Genomic DNA, 20,686 nt, shown 5'->3' on the forward strand with positions numbered 1-20,686 from the left:
AGGGCATGCACCAGACCCAGGTATGTGGTTGGCTGTAAGCAGATGGAATCGAAAGAGAGCACATTGAGAGATGTGGCTGTTAAAATGAAATGTCCAGGGGTTTGAATGAATAGTTGGCAGGTACTGTACAACATTAGCACCTGTTGGTTCTGACAGTGGGCCTCCCACTCACTGCCGTTTCTCTTTCACAATCTGCTCTACAGTCAACCTCAGGCCAGAAAGCTGGACTGTGGTAGACATGGAGAGAGACAGAAATAGATATATTTAGGGGAAAAAAGACAAAGAGAAAAACAGACTCTAAAGGAAAGATTAAGCCTGATTTATACTTCGGCTAGCAACGGTGTGGCGTGCTGCAAAAGAGACAATCTAAAAGCTTGCAACACGTCGCATGTGCTATTTACGGTGCACTGTTATGCAATGGCGTATAAATTAAGCATGAGAGCATAATTAAGAGAGACAAACGGTATGAACAGAAGGCTAAAGAGGGGAAAGGTTGAAGGAGCGAAATGAAGAAAAAGAGAGAAAGTCGAAGAGGAAATGCCAAGGGCCCATGCCAAGGGATACACAGAGCAGGTTACAGAGGACAGCCATGACCGGAAAGGTGTTCATTATATCTATTTCTATTGAGAAAATTATTCTCAGATTTCTTACGAAAATAGAGGTGTTCTTGTGAACTGTATGTGGAAGCAAGAATGACTCATCTAAACTGGCAGGGTCATGGGATTGGACAGTGCATAGGAAAATTGTGCATGATTGGACAGTTTGCTTTGGAATCTGGGCATTTAGAGTGTGTGCTTTAAAGTCTAGACACTACGCCGTCGCCTACCCAGATTTTATTTTACCTTCGTTGCCTTGAGTTTCCTCTCGTACAGCAGCTTCTGATCCTCAAGGTGTTCCACTTTGTCCTTCAGAATTCTGAGCTCCTTGAATAAGCCCTGGAAGCATAAAGTGTGTGTGTCAAATCTCGGTCAATTTTATGCACACTGTTAGGAAATGTTGACACTCACAGCAACATCAGGTAAATATATTCAGTTCTGCAATGTGCGTTGCAAATAGTTGTGTTAGTTGAATAAGCACATTCATATCACACCACTGACAACCATTTCTAAGACGTGATACCAAACCACAGCATTGTTGATTAAAATGATCATTTACAGTATTTTTTTCTCTCTCTCAGACAACCTTGTTTGTGTTTCTGTGGGCTTTTGTTAGGATACGTGGTCACAGTGACCATTTCTGTGGGTGAAGGGGCTTTGTAAGTACATGGTGAGTGTGTCTCTTGGGATTACAAGCGGTAAAACAAGGGGGAAACCATGCTGCAAGTCAGAGGTCATGCAGACACGCCCGGCCTACACGTTCTGCTCCACAGTGGCACTGATCCTCTGCATCTGAGCTACTCTCTTCCAGGCTCTGGCTCCCATCAGACTCGCACGGAGACTCGTCCAGCCTGCTGTCGCACACCTCCTCTGGGGTGCCGTCACAGTCGAGCCCCAGGCTTGAACTCGGGCCCTCCGTGGACCCAGGATAGCAGGCCTCGTGTAGGCTGCTGTCAGCCTGGTTCTCCAAGGTCTTTTTCTCCTGGATCTTGTTATTGATTTCCTCCTGAAACCTACACATCTGCTCCTGGAGCTGGCTAATGAAATTCACTACACTCTGACAGATGCAGTGAAGGAGAAAGGGAAGTGAGAGAGCGAGAGGTTTAAAAAGAGAAAGGATACAAGCGTTTCTGTGAGTGTTTGTGAGTGTTTCTCTCCAGAGGGAACTGTATATTATTGTTAGTGATGGCCCCTCATATATTCTTTACCTCTGAGCTCATGTCTGGATATTGTCTGGACATTTTAAATCATTCAACAGTGGACAGATTTCGCACTATGAATACACAAGAAGTGAAGTGGAGCCAGTATGAGAAACACAGATCTCTGGCTGATCTTATGCGCAGATACGGTACACCATGGACCAGCTAAACATCATTTGGACTGGGTAAATACTCACTGGAATGGCCCTGAACCCCATTTTCACTTCACCAAACCACACGTTTTTTATAGACACGACTTGAAACAAGGCGGTATTCTAAGAACTCACACATGGTAAATATATCAATACTGTAATTGCAGTTGGCACCGCTAAGCAGCTACAGCACAGAGGAGAATAGAGCTGCCATCTTTTAGAGGCAAGCAGTGTTTGTGTCCCCATAGAAAGAGTGTAAACAGCAGTGGAGTTATGTATGGACTGTGACCAGAGGAAGTCTCACATGGTGTCCAGTAGAGGGCCTGGAATGAGCGGATATGACAGATGATACAGACTGCCCCCACTGCTAAATTTAACTGATACTGGCTTAGTGGCACCAACGTGAGGAAGCTTTTAGTGTGTGTGTGTGTGTGTGTGTGTGTGTGTGTGTGTGTGTGTGTGTGTGTGTGTGTGTGTGTGTGTGTGTGTGTGTGTGTGTGTGTGTGTGTGTGTGTGTGTCAGAGAGAGAGAGAGAAAGAAAGAGAGAGAGAGAGAATGTGTCGTTAGAAGCAACACGTGGCATGCCAGTATAATATTCAAAGTAGATTTCTGTCATTCTTTTTAAGTCCAAGCAGCTGTCATAGGGAAAGCAGAGTTTGTGCCCATGGTGAAAGCAGAAAGCACACCATTGCTACATCTACATTCTTTGAGATAAACCCTTATTCATCCATCGGTGACAAAGTGTCATGCGACGTGTCACTCGATAACAATTTCTTTGCCGGTAGAAAAAGCACTATTTTGTCAGCAAAGCATATAGCCTTAAGAGACAAACAGAAAGGTATTCAAAGGTAGCTGTTTCCACTTGGAAAAGTCAAATGTTTCTGTATTGAATCAATGTTTCCCATTTGTAGGTAGGGGTCCTTCACTTGCAAACCCCTAAAAACACTTCCCGAACATCTCACCTCCAGTTTTCATATAATGGCACAGTCATTCTTTGACCATCACGAAGGAAGTGAGAGTGAAACTGTAAGCCCTGGGCTGAGGCCTACACAATCTCACATTTAGCCTGTCATCCATCACACCAGCTCTGCACTGCCAGTGCCCGGCCTGAGGACACAAAGGCCCTTTGACCAGCGATATTTTGACTGTAACTACATACATTACATGTATCCTGTCTAGTGGCGGTGCTGTCTTTCGCTCTGCCCACTTCATGTGGTCACTGTATCCCACTGGAAGCATGGTAACTCGACACATTGGCCTTGAGCAAATACACGACTCAGGTCGAAAAAACAAAACAGTACTAAGCTAAACCTCCTTGGAGACTAGTTTCCTATAGTCCAGGAAGACTGTAGTGGAGGGCATGGTAAATGTTTCTCTCCGCACTTCCACGTGTGTGTTTATGGATTCTGTCATAAATTCAGCAGCGGACCCCAGGTTGGGTTCACCACAACATGAGAACGCAACGCACTCTCATCCCTCCTGGTAAAAGCATGGCTCATTGAAGACAGCCATCAGAGAGCAGCTGAACAAAGCAAAACAACCCCACAGAGTCAAGGCTGAACAAATTCCTTCATTAAAAAATTAAGTCTTCAAAGAAGCAGTGTAATCATGTGACGGCGACCCTCTCACATTAAAGAGTGCCGTGTTAAAGTCACCCTTGCAAACCTCTCACTCTTCAAAGCAACATCAATGCATTTTTCCAAATAAGAACACTTCAGACTTCAGCTCTTTCGGTGATGAGAGTGCTCCACTCAAACAACCTCATAAACCTTGCCTACTTCAACCGCTTCTAAATCAAAACCCTTTGTTGTGACTATTATTCACCAGGTATTTGCTCTAAACTCTGGAGAACACAATCAATTGTCTGTACGGCAAACTTTCACAAAGACTATTCAATATTATGTCATTGTATTCTTTTCTATGGTGATCCTTACCTCAGCTTTGTGCTGCCGCTCTGCCCCATGGCCCTGCTTCTCCTCCATGTCTGCCACTTTCAGTTTTAGGTAGGACACCTCCCCCATCAGACCCAGCTTCTGACTCTCAAGTGACGTTCTGTTTAGGAACTCCTGTTGTCAACAGTATATACAAACAACGTGACACACCACAAATAGATATTCATGTAAAACACACATACACACACACACACACACACACACGCGCACACACACACACACACACACGCACACACGCGCGCACACGCACGCACACACACACACACACACACACACACACACAGCCCCCTCAGACAAACCCGCTGGTTTCAGAAGCTGTTTGAGTGGCTAAATATACATATAGCCCATGATCACTATTTATAATGCCTATTTCACCGCTAGAGAGAGAGAGAGAGAGAGAGAGAGTAAACTGAGTAAAATACATGAATGAAGAAGCAGCAAAAACCTGCATTCAACACACATACGAAGAACAGTAGACAGCAGCCTCCACAGGTGCATTTTCCTATGGATGTGTATTACTGTCTATCAGATCAGCTGCAAAGAGACCCTAGTGGTCCACGTACAGTTAGCAGATATTTTCCCCTCTTCGCTTCAGCTTGTCAGCTTAGAGCCTTAGACAGTCCAGCCAGACTGTGCACGGACTGCATGCATTACTAATTTGCCTGACGTCTGGCAGGTGCTAAAACACTTGAGATCCGGGAACGCGTGGCATCCGTAGCGTCAAAAACCAGTTCACTTGCATATACGTCCATTTAAAACTGCGGTTGTTTCGGAGTGTTTTTTAAAGGAAAGTTTCTGGGCTTCTTCTAGGGTGCACATGGAAAATATTAGAGCTTTGTCACTAGGAAGAGAGTTACGGCGTGGGTCCAAAAGCCTCATAATGACCACGTCTCCAGGAACCAAAGCCTGACTGCCCTTCAACACAGCAACTGCACATGCTGTAGAATTAGACACTCCACATTTACTAGTCCTCATGAACTCAGATGGTTTAAAAGGATTTTCTATTCTTTAAGGCCAGTCCAGGCAGAAAAAGGATATTCAGAGCAGCTGAAATACAGTATTTTATGGAATGGAAATATGACAAGGATAGGATGAAAAGGTATTTGTGGTCTAATCTGGTTCGTCCTACCACGACAGTTTGCTCCTCTTCAAGGAAAAGTGAGTCTGTTTCATTCCCGGAGGCAACAGGTTTTACTGTTAAGTTTCGTAGTCACGGGTCCATTTCCCTCTGAACTCTGCCACACGGAACTGAAAGATGTGCACCTCAACTCCTGCAGTTTCCTCTCTTTCTCACATCCCTTCTCTCCTCCTTTCACTGCCCTCCCTCTCTTCCTTGGTTCCTTTTTTGTATCCTCTGTTTAGCTTCCTCTCTTTTCATCCTTCCAGTACTGAGTCTGTCTCATTCTGTCTGTCTGACTCTCCCTCCCTCCTTCCCTCCCTCAGTCTCTCTCTCTCCACCCCCCCCCCCCCCCCTCTCTCTCTCTCTCACTCACACTCACACTCCCACTCACACACACATGTCTGTCTGGCCCTAGCCGGGTAGTTAGAGGTTATGGGCGTGGACGCGATCCCTCAGGCTCACCTGCCCAGACAGAAAGACAGACAGACCACAGCAGACCTGGCGTGCACTCGCTGAGACTCCGCCCTGGAAAGGAACCCAGCATCCTAAATATGCCGGTTGTCACAGTGATATAAAGCCAGTCACGATGGAATCCCAGCGAGGAATGTCCTCCTGAGGAGCTAGACTCCTCCTGGGGAGCGGGACTCCTCCTGAGCTGCAGTCTATGAGCAGAGCTTTCCCTGAGACCAGTGGTTTGAACCTTTTTCACATCAAGGTTCATTATTTATTGGGCATTTGGGCCATGGAGCACCATTTGATGAGATTTAGCCTCTCAGAGCCCCAACTTATAAGATTTTGTTTTGAAGAAGATTTTGTCCCCTCCATAGAGGGTATGCGCGTGACATCATCATCATACCCGGAAGTTATGCGGGAACGCCTACTGAGAGGCAAAAAACTACTTTCTGGCCTTGACAGCTCATACATCAAAACAGAAAATTCCTACCTGATTGCATTAAACAACGTTAAAAAAAACATTAAACTCACTTTGCCACTCACTTTGCCACTCGATTTGCCATTCACTTCATGCATGCGCATACCCTCTATTCCATGCTGTATTGCTGTGGTACCATAGGAGAAATACCAGGCAGTGAAAATAAAATAAATATAATTCTCTAATTGTGTAGACTTCTTGTAAATTGAGTAGGCTAATGCAGATGTTTAACAATATTTTAAGTCTTCAGGGTGTGAAATCTTACACGCTCAAGAGTTAAAGATATACAAGGGTCCATTAATGTACATAAAAGATTGGTGAGCATTCTATTTAATAGAACAACAATACTGGTAAAAGAAAAAGGGGGAAAAAAATCCCCTGGACTGCCACCACTGCCAGTGTACCTCAATATTTCCTCTCTGAGCTACGCAGTAGGAGCGAGATCATTTAGCGACCTACAACTGGGTTGCAACCTGGTCGGTAGTTTTCACCGACTGGGTCGCTAAATCCACCGACTGGGTTGCTAAATCTACCGACTGGGTCGCTAAATCTACCGACTGGGTTGCTAAATCTACCGACTGGGTCGCTAAATCCACCGACTGGGTTGCTAAATCTACCGACTGGGTCGCTAAATCTACCGACTGGGTTGCTAAATCTACTGACTGGGTCCCTAAATCTACCGACTGGGTTAGTAAATCTACCGACTGGGTCGCTAAATCTACCGACTGGGTTGCTAAATCACCGACTGGGTTGCTAAATCTACCGACTGGTCGCTAATACCGACCAGGTCGCTAAATCTACCGACTGGGTTGCTAAATCACCGACTGGGTTGCTAAATCTACCGACTGGGTTGCTAAATCACCGACTGGGTTGCTAAATCTACCGACTGGGTTGCTAAATCACCGACTGGGTTGCTAAATCTACCGACTGGGTTGCTAAATCTACCGACTGGGTCGCTAAATCACCGACTGGGTTGCTAAATCTACCGACTGGGTCGCTAAATCTACCGACTGGGTCACTAAATCTACCGACTGGGTCGCTAAATCACCGACTGGGTTGCTAAATCACCGACTGGGTTGCTAAATCTACCGACTGGGTCGCTAAATCTACCGACTGGAACTACCGACCAGGTTGCAACCCAGTTGTAGGTCGCTAAATGATCTCGCCCTCTCTCGAGCTACGTACATGCGTCAGATACTGCCTGAGTGCGTTAGGCACTCGTCCGGATACTTTGTACGTTTGTAAGGCATATACTGTACCTGCTGTAGCATCTCCTCTGTGGAGTTGAGTTTGAGCTGGTGTTCCTCCAGACAACTCTCCAGATCACTAATCTTCACCCCTTGAGCCTCCACCTGGTCCGTCAGAACACCCACCTAGAGTGTGTGTGTGTGTGTGTGTGTGTGTGTGTGTGTGTGTGTGTGTGTGTGTGTGTGTGTGTGTGTGTGTGTGTGTGTGTGTGTGTGTGTGTGTGTGTGTGTGTGTGTTGGGGGGAGGGGGTTAATATGAGGCAGAAGTAATTTACTGTAGTAGCATGCAGATATATAAAAACCTAGAATCATTATTTATATCTCCTAATCTTCATTATCATTTATACCCAGTTCCCACTGCTTACTGGCACCAACCCCAAACAAACCCTCTTGAAATCATTAAGAGCTGTTTTCTTTACCAGTCATTTCACCGCTGGCCGCCCGCACCTTTGCTGATATATCCTCCGCATTGCCAGATTAAACAGAACAACCATTTCCCTTTAGAGGAGTAATGAATGATCCTTTGTCCTTAAGCGGGAACGTGCAGTACTTAGGATGCTAAAAGCCAAGTGTGCTGTGCGCAGGTTAGATGTAAATCCACAGTTAATAAGGCCACGTTACAGCCAATCGCATGAAAAAGGCAAGGCCCCAGCAGCCAACTCGGTGGGATTTAGTGTAGGAATGCTGGTGTGTAGGTGAGACCGGCACCGAAAGCAAACAAAACACCTGCTCTCACATTCACACACACACCAAGGTGCTACTGTGTAGCGTAGGCTACCAGCCTGGACCTGTATAAGGTAAGCTCTCGTTAAGCAATTGTGAGAGCTGCACATATGTACCCCACACACACACACACACACACACACACGTGTGTACACACACAAATAGATAAACATGTACACACACCAAACAGTTTAGTACTGAAGCAGTGTAAAAGCAGCCTAATCACTGTTTACTCACCTGCATGGACAAATAAAACCAAATCCATTGCAAAGCACACACACACAAGCACTCACACACACACACACGTGCATGCACACACACAAGCACAAACACTATTTCTCTCTAACTGCTATGTGAGACGGGCAGTGTTTATAATCAGTGGGGACATCTGGGGGGCCAGTGAGGTGTCATATGTCCTCTTTTATTAGAGCCGCCTCATATCCGATGCAAAGAATTCAGCTTTAGCTGAATGGATGCAGAGTCGTTCTTATGGAGCCAGAACAGTCTCATAATTCACAAATGCGTACCTCCAGTTTTGTAATTTTTGAAATTTTGTGTTTCCACATTTTGAACTCACATGCCCAGATTTGAAACTCACAAGGTCAGATTCTTGTGTATTTTGTATCTGTGATTTGTATCTGTGTTTTGTATTTGTGTTTTGTATCTGTGATTTGTATTTGTGATTTGTATTTGTGTTTTGTATTTGTGATTTGTATCTGTGATTTGTATCTGTGATTTGTATTATTATTTGTTATTTGCATCTCTGATTTTTATCTGTGATTCAAATCCACAAAATACAAATCCACAAAACACAAATCACAGATACAAATCACAGATACCAATCACAAATACAAAACACAAACACAAAACACAGATACAAATCACAGATACAAATTACAAATACAAAACACAAATACAAATCACAAATACAAATCACAGATACAAAACACAAATACAAATCACAAATACAAAACACAGACACAAAACACAGACACAAAACACAGATACAAATCACAAATACAAAACACAAACACAAAACACAAATACAAATCACAAATACACATCATATAAATCCACAGATCATGCACGTCTGCTGTGAGGATTTTTTTCCCGCCACTAGGGGGAGCTGTTTTGCAGTGGATCTGTTTTACAGTGGATCTGTTTTGCAGTGACTTTATGAGACTCAGTCTGACGGTTGAGTGACAGGCCTCCCAGACCCAGTTGTTGCCATGTCTGCTTATTATAAGCGACTTTATTATTACCATTATTATTATTAATATTAATAGTAATTCTTCATCTCCAGAGGCGAGGGGCCGGCGGCCGACCGAGGGGCCTCTGGAGTCGGGGTCTGACCACCCGGGGACCCCCTGGAGCCCTGGGGACCCCCAGCGGACCCCCTGCTATCTAGTCCCATGTATTTAAAAAATGTTCGGCTCTACAATGGTTTCAATGGGAGGGCCGACATTTTTTTGGGGAAATCCGGGACTTAACCCGCACGGACACCCTCCAGGGGGCCCAGGGACCCCCGCAAAATTATAGCACCGCCTAGCGGCGGCGCGCCGCCACTGCAGCGCACATAAACTTCCATAACTCGGGCTAGGAGCGACCGTTCGAGACGGGACTGGGACCCACACGTCCGGCTCGGGTCCCCGGAGCCGGCCGTGCCACTGCGCCGCCTGGCGGCCGACGCCAAACAGGAAGTGCCTCTATATCTCATGAACCGTTTGTCGTACAGACGCGTGGGTGGCATCATATGACTTGATTAAGAGTCCTTGACCTTAATTGGTGCAACAGGAAGTGCCCTTCGCCAAACAGGAAGTGCCTCTATATCTCATGAACCGTTTGCCGTACAGACGCGTGGGTTGCGTCATATGAATTGATTAGGAGTCCTTGACCTTAATTGGTGCAACAGGAAGTGCCCTTCGCCAAACAGGAAGTGCCTCTATATCTCATGAACCGTTTGTCGTACAGACGCGTGGGTGGCCTCATATTACTGTTGCACCAATTAAGGTCAAGGACTCCTAATCAAGTAATATGAGGCCACCCACGCGTCTGTACGACAAACGGTTCATGAGATACAGAGGCACTTCCTGTTTGGCGAAGGGCACTTCCTGTTGCACCAATTAAGGTCAAGGACTCCTAATCAAGTAATATGAGGCCACCCACGCGTCTGTACGACAAACGGTTCATGAGATACAGAGGCACTTCCTGTTTGGCGAAGGGCACTTCCTGTTGCACCAATTAAGGTCAAGGACTCCTAATCAAGTAATATGAGGCCACCCACGCGTCTGTACGACAAACGGTTCATGAGATATAGAGGCACTTCCTGTTTGGCGTCGGCCGCCAGGCGGCGCAGTGGCACGGCCGGCTCCGGGGACCCGAGCCGGACGTGTGGGTAACGGTCCCGTCTCGAACGGTCGCTCCTAGCCCGAGTTATGGAAGTTTATGTGTGCTGCAGTGGCGGCGCGCCGCCGCTAGGCGGCGCTATAATTTTGCGGGGGTCCCTGGGCCCCCTGGAGGGTGTCCGTGCGGGTTAAGTCCCGGATTTCCCCAAAAAAATGTCAGCCCTCCCATTGAAACCATTGTAGAGCCGAACATTTTTTAAATACATGGGACTAGATAGCAGGGGGTCCGCTGGGGGTCCCCAGGGCTCCAGGGGGTCCCCGGGTGGTCAGACCCCGACTCCAGAGGCCCCTCGGTCGGCCGCCGGCCCCTCGCCTCTGGAGATGAAGAATTACTATTAATATTAATAATAATAATGGTAATAATAAAGTCGCTTATAATAAGCAGACATGGCAACAACTGGGTCTGGGAGGCCTGTCACTCAACCGTCAGACTGAGTCTCATAAAGTCACTGCAAAACAGATCCACTGTAAAACAGATCCACTGCAAAACAGCTCCCCCTAGTGGCGGAAAAAAAATCCTCACAGCAGACGTGCATGATCTGTGGATTTATATGATGTGTATTTGTGATTTGTATTTGTGTTTTGTGTTTGTGTTTTGTATTTGTGATTTGTATCTGTGTTTTGTGTCTGTGTTTTGTGTCTGTGTTTTGTATTTGTGATTTGTATTTGTGTTTTGTATCTGTGATTTGTATTTGTTATTTGTATTTGTGTTTTGTATTTGTAATTTGTATCTGTGATTTGTATCTGTGTTTTGTATTTGTGATTTGTATCTGTGATTTGTATCTGTGATTTGTGTTTTGTGGATTTGTATTTTGTGGATTTGAAAATCAGAGATGCAAATAACAAATAATAATACAAATCACAGATACAAATCACAGATACAAATCACAAATACAAAACACAAATACAAATCACAAATACAAATCACAGATACAAAACACAAATACAAAACACAGATACAAATCACAGATACAAAATACACAAGAATCTGACCTTGTGAGTTTCAAATCTGGGCATGTGAGTTCAAAATGTGGAAACACAAAATTTAAAAAATTACAAAACTGGAGGTACGCATTTGTGAATTATGAGACTGTTCTGGCTCCATACGTTCTTTAGGTAAGAGGTATTTGCATTACAACAGCCTGTTTAAAGCTTGCATAAATCTTAGTCAAAAACAGGTCAAGAGAAAAAGGTGTACAGTTCACAGCCCCATTGTCATCTCCATTTACATCAATAATAGAATATATATATCGTCAGTGTCGTGCAGAAACCTTGTGTCTCCAAGTTTCAAATATGTTCTTTCTTTCGCAAAGCAAAGCCCTGCTTCATCATACAAGGCCGTCTCACAAAAGTAGTGAAAACAGCAGATCTACAAGCACACAACGCCTCGCGGTGCGAGGCGTTGTGTGCTTGTAGATCGGCTGTTTTCACTAGTTTAAATCATTTTTAAAATGATAAATGCAAAACGAACTGTTTTGGACATACAAGGTTTTCATCTGACAACGACGATATATATATATATATATTTTTTTATCATCCACAGGAGCAAGTGATCTTACCTGAAGAACGAGTGACTCTTTGTCTCCCTCTAATCGTGATAACCGCTCCTGGTAGGTCTCGCTGGTCCCAGGTGAATGCACATGTACCTACAGTAGAGTGTAACAGTTATAGCTACTGTTAGGTTCATTTACATTGTGGATGCAGAGCAGTTGCCCAGTGGGTCAAATTTGCATTGAACAGCTTTCACCTATGAGGTTACAGGCTCGGCACACACGTGAATTCACTCACGTGCATGCATATACTGTAGTATGTGTGCATGCATATATGCGCATACAGTGCGCGCGCGCGCGCGCACGCACGCACGCACGCACGCACGCACGCACGCACGCACGCACACACACACACACACACACACACACACACACACACACACACACACACACACACGCAATTAGTATCAAATAACCTATTGTACCAGCGACCAGTGTATGTGGAATTCGTAAGAGGTTTACTGGGACTAATCCCACTTTAAATTCACAATATATTTGTGTGTTGACTATTTTGTGAAAAAGTGAAAACCTGGGTCTGCCTTCCTGTGAAATGTATTTCAGAGTCATCAAGGCCCAAGGAAAATAAGTATGTGACCAGATCATCTCAAATTGCTCCGAACTCAAAATGCCATTAAGCCTTTAACAGAGAGTCAAGGCCACTCTACGTCAACCCTTACAAAAATGCATCATTCATTGCTTGTAATTTATATACTACACTATATGAATAAATGTACTTCACAGTAATTAAAAACTGATCCCCCTGCCATCTATTAGGTAAAATGCTTCATGACACTGGGACTAAACACCACACAAATAGAAAATAGATGCATGCACTGCATGCCTAAAAGTCATGGGCATCAATGTCAATCGACATCAACATGTGTTTTAATTCATTAAAAAAAAACGGCCTTTGGGATTCAGGATAGTGTGCACATGATGATAAATGAATATATGCATACAAAAGGCCCATTCTATAAGACCACTCACTTTGTGGATTCAACTCAGGCTAAGAATGAGATCCAGATGGAGGCAGCCAGGACCAAGCTAAAAATGTCTCCTTAATGGCAACAAGATGGAACGTCATCTGTCCTGTCCGATTGGTCCACAATTTTCCTGAACCAGGGACCACCATCCTGACTAAGAATCAACCTGGGGACCACATCATCCAAAACGTCCTACATGTACCCACCCCTCTTTACAGAGTATGTGGGTCTTAATGAGTGTAGTTAAGCTCGAATTGAAGCACAAGCCTCCTCAAATGACCACTGATAATGATCATGTCTTACTGCCACTGCCCTCATATCGCACAAATGCCAAACAGTTTTACCAACCAACACGTTTCTTCAAACTTTTGAAGAACTATATTCTTCTTTTCATTTCTTTTTCTTCCTTTTTTTTTTTTGCTTTCTTACAATACTGAATGTCTGGTCAGGGACCACATGCTATACCTTCACGGACCACCAGTGGTCCACAGACCACCAGTTGAAAACCCCTGTATCAGACCAATAGCATCCCATGCTTATGTAACTTCATGTTGCAGGAAGTGATCTCAGCTCACAGGCAGCTCCATTTACAGTATCTATCTCTTATACTGTAACCTTATGACCTGCCAAGAGGTCCTGTCCTATCATGAATCTTACTTTTCAACATGTGCAGGTAAATTGGGGCCTTAACCACAAAAATGCTTTAAGTCACACATGCCGTATTAAAACTGGCTCCAATGTACTAGGTACTGTACATGTTTGTTTCTTTGTTGTTGTCGCTTTTTGCCTGCAGTCATAGGAAAAGAAATACAGCAATGACCTATGTTACATACTGTATCTGTAACATTATAAATCTGTCTTCAATACAACATTCTTGGTACATTTAGAAACTCTATTAGAGTAATGTTTATTATAGTTTTCAGTAAAAACCATAAGATAATAATTTCAAGGAAAGACATTCCAGTATATAAGAGCATTCTTGATGTCTAAACTAAGAAAACAATTGCCACATGTAACCAGATAAGAGATTAAAGACGGATGGTATTGGTGACTTTATTTCAAAGTGAACACAAATATTTGTTGAACTCCTCGACTTGCTGTAAACAACATCCCTTAAAATATAACCTTTACAGTTCAATAACAACGTTTAGGTGCAGGAGTGTGTCTGTGTGTGATGCAACGGCATTGTTGTGCAACACACACCTCTCATCCTCACAAACAAAACATGTGTTCCTCCCATAACTACTGTGATGACAGACGACAGGTAAACACAACAGCAGACAAAAAGGCATCAACAACACCACCCTGTATTGTGCAGTTGTGGCATGCAGATACCAACTGGAGACATGCAAGTGGGTAGCCTCTTACCTTTCTAAGCCAGGAAAAGTGTTTATAGAAATCAATATCGTACTCCATGTTGTAGGCCCATTGTAGCTCTATATATAAACACTTTTTTTCCCCCCTCAGATACAAGAAGACAGTATCTGTGGCATGAGGCACCGCGGAGAGAAAACAGAAACCGACCGAGTTTCACCGTGGGAGCTCTTGGGCAGAGTGATGCTTCTGAAGGAGGAAGACTTTTAATCTTCCAGAATTCAACTCGTCTCCCTTCACTGTCTCTCCTTCTTTCAGTAGTGAGAGAGGGAGGGAGCAGAGAGGACCTTGGTCTGTGTGGTTTGGAGTCTGGGCAAGCTGAGAGGAGGCAGCCTTTAATATCAGACTAGAGTTGAGCCGTACAACTCAAACCATGCCAGCTGGCTTCACTCTCTCCCTTTCTTCTCCTTCTCACGTTGATTCTCTCTCTCTCTCTCTCTCTCTCTCCCTTTTTTGGTCCCCGTAATTGGTCACTTTTCTATTTTTTGCTGCATGTCATCTGTCATCCATTTCTACAGTCTATCTTCTATCTTTCTCCTCTTAAAACTCTTAAAAAAAGAGTTTGCGTGTTTCTGTCTCGCTCTCCTTTTCCTCTCTGTCTCTGAAGTACCTCTCATGTAGCTTTTTTTTGGGGGGGTGGGGGGGGGGGGGGCTTTCTAAAGGGGCACATAAGAGAGAGGACTTTCTGCACCACATGCTTGTCAGATGTGGTATAGAGAGCAGGACGGGGCCAGAGCAAGAGGAAGGCGAGCAGAGGGGGAGGAAAAACAGTGGAGGAGCCCGAATAGGAAGCAACGTATAAAGCTGAAGCTATAAGAGAGTGGATGAATTCTGAAATAAAAGCAAAGAGATGAAAGGGAAGATCAGAGGACGAAGAGGGTTTCTCGGACAAACGAGCTGTTTTGTTTTGTTTAGTTCTTCCTTTGAAGAAAGTGGACGGAGTGGCGCTCCAGGGGGATCTGTTTTAGGGTAAAGGAAATAAGGCGGAATGTGAAAAGGAAAAGAGGGGGTACTGCTACTTGTGCTCTTAACAGGAGCTCTGGAACTCATTACTGCTGCCGTTTGCCATAGATCCCACCCCGTACTCCGTGCTCCTGAGTGCAGGGGGAAAAAGCCCTGTAGACAGACTTGACCGTAAACAAAAAGACTACCAACTCGTTTATCACCCCTATGATCAGCGACTCAGCATACAACCTATAGTGTATCATCATGGTACCTATAGAGCCCTGCTATATGTCTTAGAACATTTTGCCCACTGCACAGAGATTTACAGTACACCATCTGCTCGCGAGTTATTAGGTCTGTGCTGTTGCTATAAACCATGCACTTTATTCTTCTGTATGGGTGGCCTGGTCAGTGTGTCTAATCAATCCACTCACAATGAAGCAGAACAGCGTGCACCACCAGCACTCACCTTGCCGGTTTCCAGCCACAGCAGCAGGGCTTGTGCAGTGTTACTGGAGACCTGTTGCCTCAGACACTCCTGCTCGGACACATTACCCTGACCCTCCAGCGCTTCCCTGAGGTCCTCGGTCAGCTGCAGAACCCTGAAGGCAGGGTCAAGGTGCAGGGGAAGGGTGAGCCTGCTTGGGGTAATCCACGGGGTGATCTCTGGGGTTGGGTGACTTCCCCTCAGCGGACAGAGGAATCCTTCAGCTGCTGCTTTGGTGCCTGAATTAAGGAAGAGATATTTTATTTTTATGTTTTTGTATCAGTGCCGAACAACAGTAACTCACTGTAGTTTATGTGCCTGGAAGAATAGAGCAACACTGCAAAGTTTCCCATGCTTCATACATTCAGCAACCCTGAGGCAGGCGAGCCATAAAAGTCAGAAAACAGGTTAAACAGACATCCAATATCTTGAGGACTGCATGTTATTCCCCTAGTGTAGTGTAATCTGCTTGATATTGTGTGTATGTAGTTATCCCCTGAAACAGCCTCTTGAGGGCAGTATTTCACTGTAACACTACTTTGTTTGCATGTATGTACTTTAGGCTATGACCTGCTATTGTGCCCATAAACTAATCCACAATTAAGAATTGAAATTGCTCAGTTTACTATAAGTGTGTTGGTTGTACAGTGCTTTTGTACAAATATGCATATTGAAGAGTCATCAAAGGTTGTACAACAACAATAACAACAACAACGTGGACATTCTGCTAGGCATCCAAATGTGTGCTGTTATTTTGTTATGGCTTATCTACTTAACATTATGTTCACAGGCATTGTGTTATGTTATTTATATTAGTCTAGTCCCTAGAAAGCAGTGTGCTGACTGTTGACTAACTAATGTAAACTCTATTAATAGAACCTTGTTTTCTGACCCCTTACTAAAACCCCAGCATGACTGCTGTGGTTGCAACAAACAGCACTATCTCAAATGTATCACCTCTGCTAGAAAACAAGGGGGGGGGGGGGCACTGTAGAGAAATGGAGAGCATACGCAGCAAGACAATTAGAGAGAAAAACAGCAAACAAAGTGTACAAAAGTACAAAACAACGGTAGTGCAAAAGTAGAAAGCCACGAGTGGAAGTGACAAACAACATAGAAGTTCAAAGTGCCCTGTCAACCTGCTCTTGTTGTTTCACAGTCATTCAATTCAAATTAAATCAGTCTCTCGTCGGACAGAAAGAAACACAAACTGAACTGTACTGTTGGTTCTAGATATAGATCTAAGGCAGTTATCCAAGGTAATCAATCAGACTGTTACAGGCTAAATCACCTGAACAGCATTCTTGGACAGTCTACTATAAATCCAAGCTCTCCGGACCCAAATCCTGTGAGCACTGCTGCTTTGATGGAGGCCAACAATTTACAAACTGGGCGCTCCATTGAGGTTTTGATAATGAAACAGAAACTCTTACCAGCAATAATGTCATCCATTTGCTCCAAGGCAGCCTCCAGCATGTGGCTGGCATTTGATGCCATGGTAACACACTACCCTATAAAACAGCACCACTGGGTCCTCCTCATTCACTGGAAGCCAAAGAGTTTGGCTGATAGAGGCATCAAGAATGGAAGGGAGAAAGAGAAGAGAAGGGAGGAAGAGAGAGAGAGAGAGACAGACAGAGAGAGAGAGAGAGAGAGAGAGAGAGAGAGAGAGAGAGAGAGAGAGAGAGAGAGAGAGTCTTGCACCTCTGATGAGCTATACAGCACATACGTACTAACTGTCCCTTTCTGTCTGGGTTGCTGTCTTTTAGATCCCTTCACAGCAAGACAACGACAACTAGTCCTGACATCATGTAAATAACCTCTCTGGATGTGGTTGCTGGGTTTACACTCTCCTTTCATTTTGTGGCAAGAGCTTTAGCCACTGTCATCACTTATCCACTTGAGATCAAAACTAAAATGTAGAGTTGTTTTTTGTTTTTTTCCCCCATTACCTTTGCTTCAAACCCCTCCACCCACTTTTCTGTTTTGTTTGTTTTGCAAATACATATACAGACATATGTGTTGATGACATCAGTAACACTTTTAATGTAGAAGGAATATGCACTCAGCTGCAGTCCACAAAGGCCACAAAAGTCACATTATACTGTGAATTCTCTTTTAAATTGATTGACGTTGATGATAGAGGACACACTTCAAAATGATTATCATTGCGAAACAAAGTCCAAAAGAACAACTGGCTGTTAAAGCTGTTGACAGAACAGTTTCAACCGTCAGAGCTGTCTGTTTTGCAATGTTTCCTTCGATTAAGATAAGAAAAGCTGCATTTAAACCCTATATAGAGTACTTAATTGACTGGAATCACCCAGGGGTTTATACTCATGGATGGATTAACATGACCACGGCCCCATGGGCACTTGCCATGGACACCCAATCTGCTGACTGTAACACCTCATGGGGGCATCGAAGTGTGTACGCGCTATTTCTTAAAAAAATAAAAATAAAAACACACATTTGCTTTGAGGGGCATAAACGCACATCATGTAGGCCTACTTGGCAAACTAAATAAATTGAGTATAATTTGTTCTCTAGATTTTATATTTAGGAATCAAACAAATAATGCTGCAGTGACAATTTCACATCAGATGGACAGTCTTACAGTAGGTCAGGTATAGAAAATATCCCATTAACCACCGGCATTCTTCTGGCTGCCTTTGAAGATAAATTATCAAGTCAACAAGCTCCAACTCAGATTCATCATTCATTTATTATCCTAGCCATTTTGTGTCAGTTGCTGACAGCCAGGAAGCAGATACCGTCCTGAAGCATTGTAATGTTGAGTGTGCTCCACATTTTAGAATGTTCATTCCATCAGGTCTGATGGATCTTACAGTATGTGAATCAATGAATCAGTTTACAGTGTGCCGACCCGCTAAGCACACGTTTCTGCATGTTGATAGTGGTATAGAAATTGATGTTATCTGCCTACCCCCAGGTATGTCGTACTCCTTCCTGTATGTTATGTGATTTAATCAATTAATTTACAATCATACTACATTTTCAAAATTACATTTACCTCCAGGGCCCTTGGCATGTGTCCCCTTTTCCCGTGCTTTAATCCGTCATTGTCTACACAAGGCTCCCTCCCTCTACACTAAATCACTTCAGTGGAGATAGCAAATCGGTTATTTTGGCAGAATGTTTGCCTACTGCACTTTTACTGAATGTTTGCCTATTATGACATTTCCAGAATAGGGACGCTGTATATGGTTCAAGCGGTTAAGATAGGGAAAGCTTCTTTAAACACACAGACTTTGGAACAGAAAGCCCTGAGCAGTCATGCATGGTTTGTGTGACACTTGACATTCAGTACAACCAAGCTTTAATATTGCTTGGCTGTAACAATACCCCCCCAGGTAGATATACGTCCATGGCACACAGATATGGTTCAGTTGTAAGCCCTGTGATGACAGAAACACTGTCCCTAGGACAGAGATAACCTGTCACTTGAAGAGCACATTATTCTGTTGAGATTAAATTCCTGACACCATAGGCTACATGATACTGTACATCCTGTAATGTGACACAGTTGTATAGCTATTATCTATTATCTCTTCTCCTGAACGCAATATTCAGTCTGGCTGCATTAAATATGACGTTATAAGGATTTAAATCAACCAGTAATAATCTTTGTCCGCTATAGGCCTATGTCTACAACCTGAAGAAAATAAAAAAAAAATATATATATTACATTTCCTATGTTTAGTGTCATTTGTTATTCAATGTTATGGGGCTTTTAAGCCGTGACATCATTTTGTAGTCAGACCTCCAAGCAGATTTATTGTCAATATGTGTCCCTTGCTATTTCAACAGATTCGAGACAAAAATAACGACTAAAGTATAATTCTACCACTTTCCTGTCAACAAGAAAGAGAAGACAAATTAGTAAATAATAAAAATAGTAAAAAGATTCACGGGTGCTGGGGCCTTTTGGCCCCAAAAGTTCTCCTCTGCCTACACAATGATGTCAGACTTAACAGCCCCATAGGAGTTGAAAAAGGACCCCAATTGAAACAAGCCTAAAGGCTTTCTTGAGGTGTTTATCCTTTTAGTTGACCTTGGACCATGCAGTGAACTGTACTGTCATGAAACTGTACCTTTTCCTATGCAGACTTATAATAAAAGTCATTCAAACAATCAATCAGTTTGTCTGGAAGTAAAATGAATCTTAACCTATATTTGCACCGGAGGGTAATGTTTGAGAGTTTTTGCAAAATGGAACAAAAGTAATAATACAAAGTGCTGAAAATTGTGAGCAAATGCAATCTTCAAGAAGACACATGTTTGAATAATGTGGCGATAATATTAATTAATTAAATTAATTAAAAATATGAAATATATTCAGCTATCCTTTTTTCTATATCTTTCTTTGTGTAATTTTCTTTTTTTTAACACTTCATATGATGCTTTTTGATTAATGACCTTGTGCAGCAGCTCTAAATTGCTTGGTGAGAGTCTCTCTCTCCTGCATGCGGTAGGAATGTGAGGACGAATCCATCTGTGTGCTCTATTATGATTTAATAGACTAATTAAACGTTAGAGAAAATGGGCCTAAAACAGGAGAAAATGCACCTTCACTATATTACCCTAACTGATAGCCACATCTGTTAACGCGTTTCTCTCGTGGCTATGACTAAGCACAGTAAACAACAGCTCTATCATATGAGTTCAGCTGTGTGCTTCTGCCAAATTAGATGTCAATGGTCATGCGGTCATTAATCCTTTCCCCCCCTTCCATAACCTGTGCTATATTTTTTACGGCCAATAGAGTGCACCAGAAGTCAAGTAAATATCACAAGTCCATGCTGTGGATCGACCTCATACCAGTGTGATTAACTTCGCACTTAACATTTCGAGAGTGATTAAGCATTTGCATACAAGAGATAAACACTCAATGAGAGAAAGAAATTGTAATTGCAAAAGAAAAAAAAAGAAAAAATCCTCCATTAATTAATAGATAGGCTATAGCCTACTACACTATGTATCTGGCATTGCCTGGTTTAA

The 20,686-nt window shown here is 43.5% G+C and overlaps 1 protein-coding gene across 7 annotated transcripts in view; it reads right to left on the reverse strand.

The window, feature by feature from the left end:
- Positions 1–20,298, reverse strand: part of ppfibp2a (PPFIA binding protein 2a) — a 43,514-nt gene extending 23,216 nt beyond the window's left edge. For 2 of the 7 annotated variants that reach the window (XM_080730513.1, XM_080730510.1), the window contains exons 1-6: positions 20,105–20,298; positions 15,647–15,903; positions 11,885–11,971; positions 7,210–7,323; positions 3,882–4,013; positions 843–935 (exon numbers count right to left, since the gene is read on the reverse strand). In XM_080730513.1, coding sequence (XP_080586639.1) covers positions 843–935; positions 3,882–4,013; positions 7,210–7,323; positions 11,885–11,971; positions 15,647–15,903; positions 20,105–20,180 — 759 coding nt within the window. In that variant the 5' untranslated portion in view covers positions 20,181–20,298. Of the gene's footprint in view, positions 1–842; positions 936–3,881; positions 4,014–6,003; positions 6,078–7,209; positions 7,324–11,884; positions 11,972–14,226; positions 14,508–15,646; positions 15,904–17,097; positions 17,445–18,698; positions 18,715–20,104 lie in introns of those variants that run through there. The other 5 variants (XM_080730516.1, XM_080730514.1, XM_080730512.1 and 2 more) reach the window with 4 other exon arrangements.
- Between the last annotated feature and the right edge of the window lie 388 nt (positions 20,299–20,686).

The sequence above is a fragment of the Nannobrachium achirus genome, assembly GCF_963921795.1.
Source record: "Nannobrachium achirus genome assembly, chromosome: 7".
Taxonomy (NCBI): domain Eukaryota; kingdom Metazoa; phylum Chordata; class Actinopteri; order Myctophiformes; family Myctophidae; genus Nannobrachium; species Nannobrachium achirus.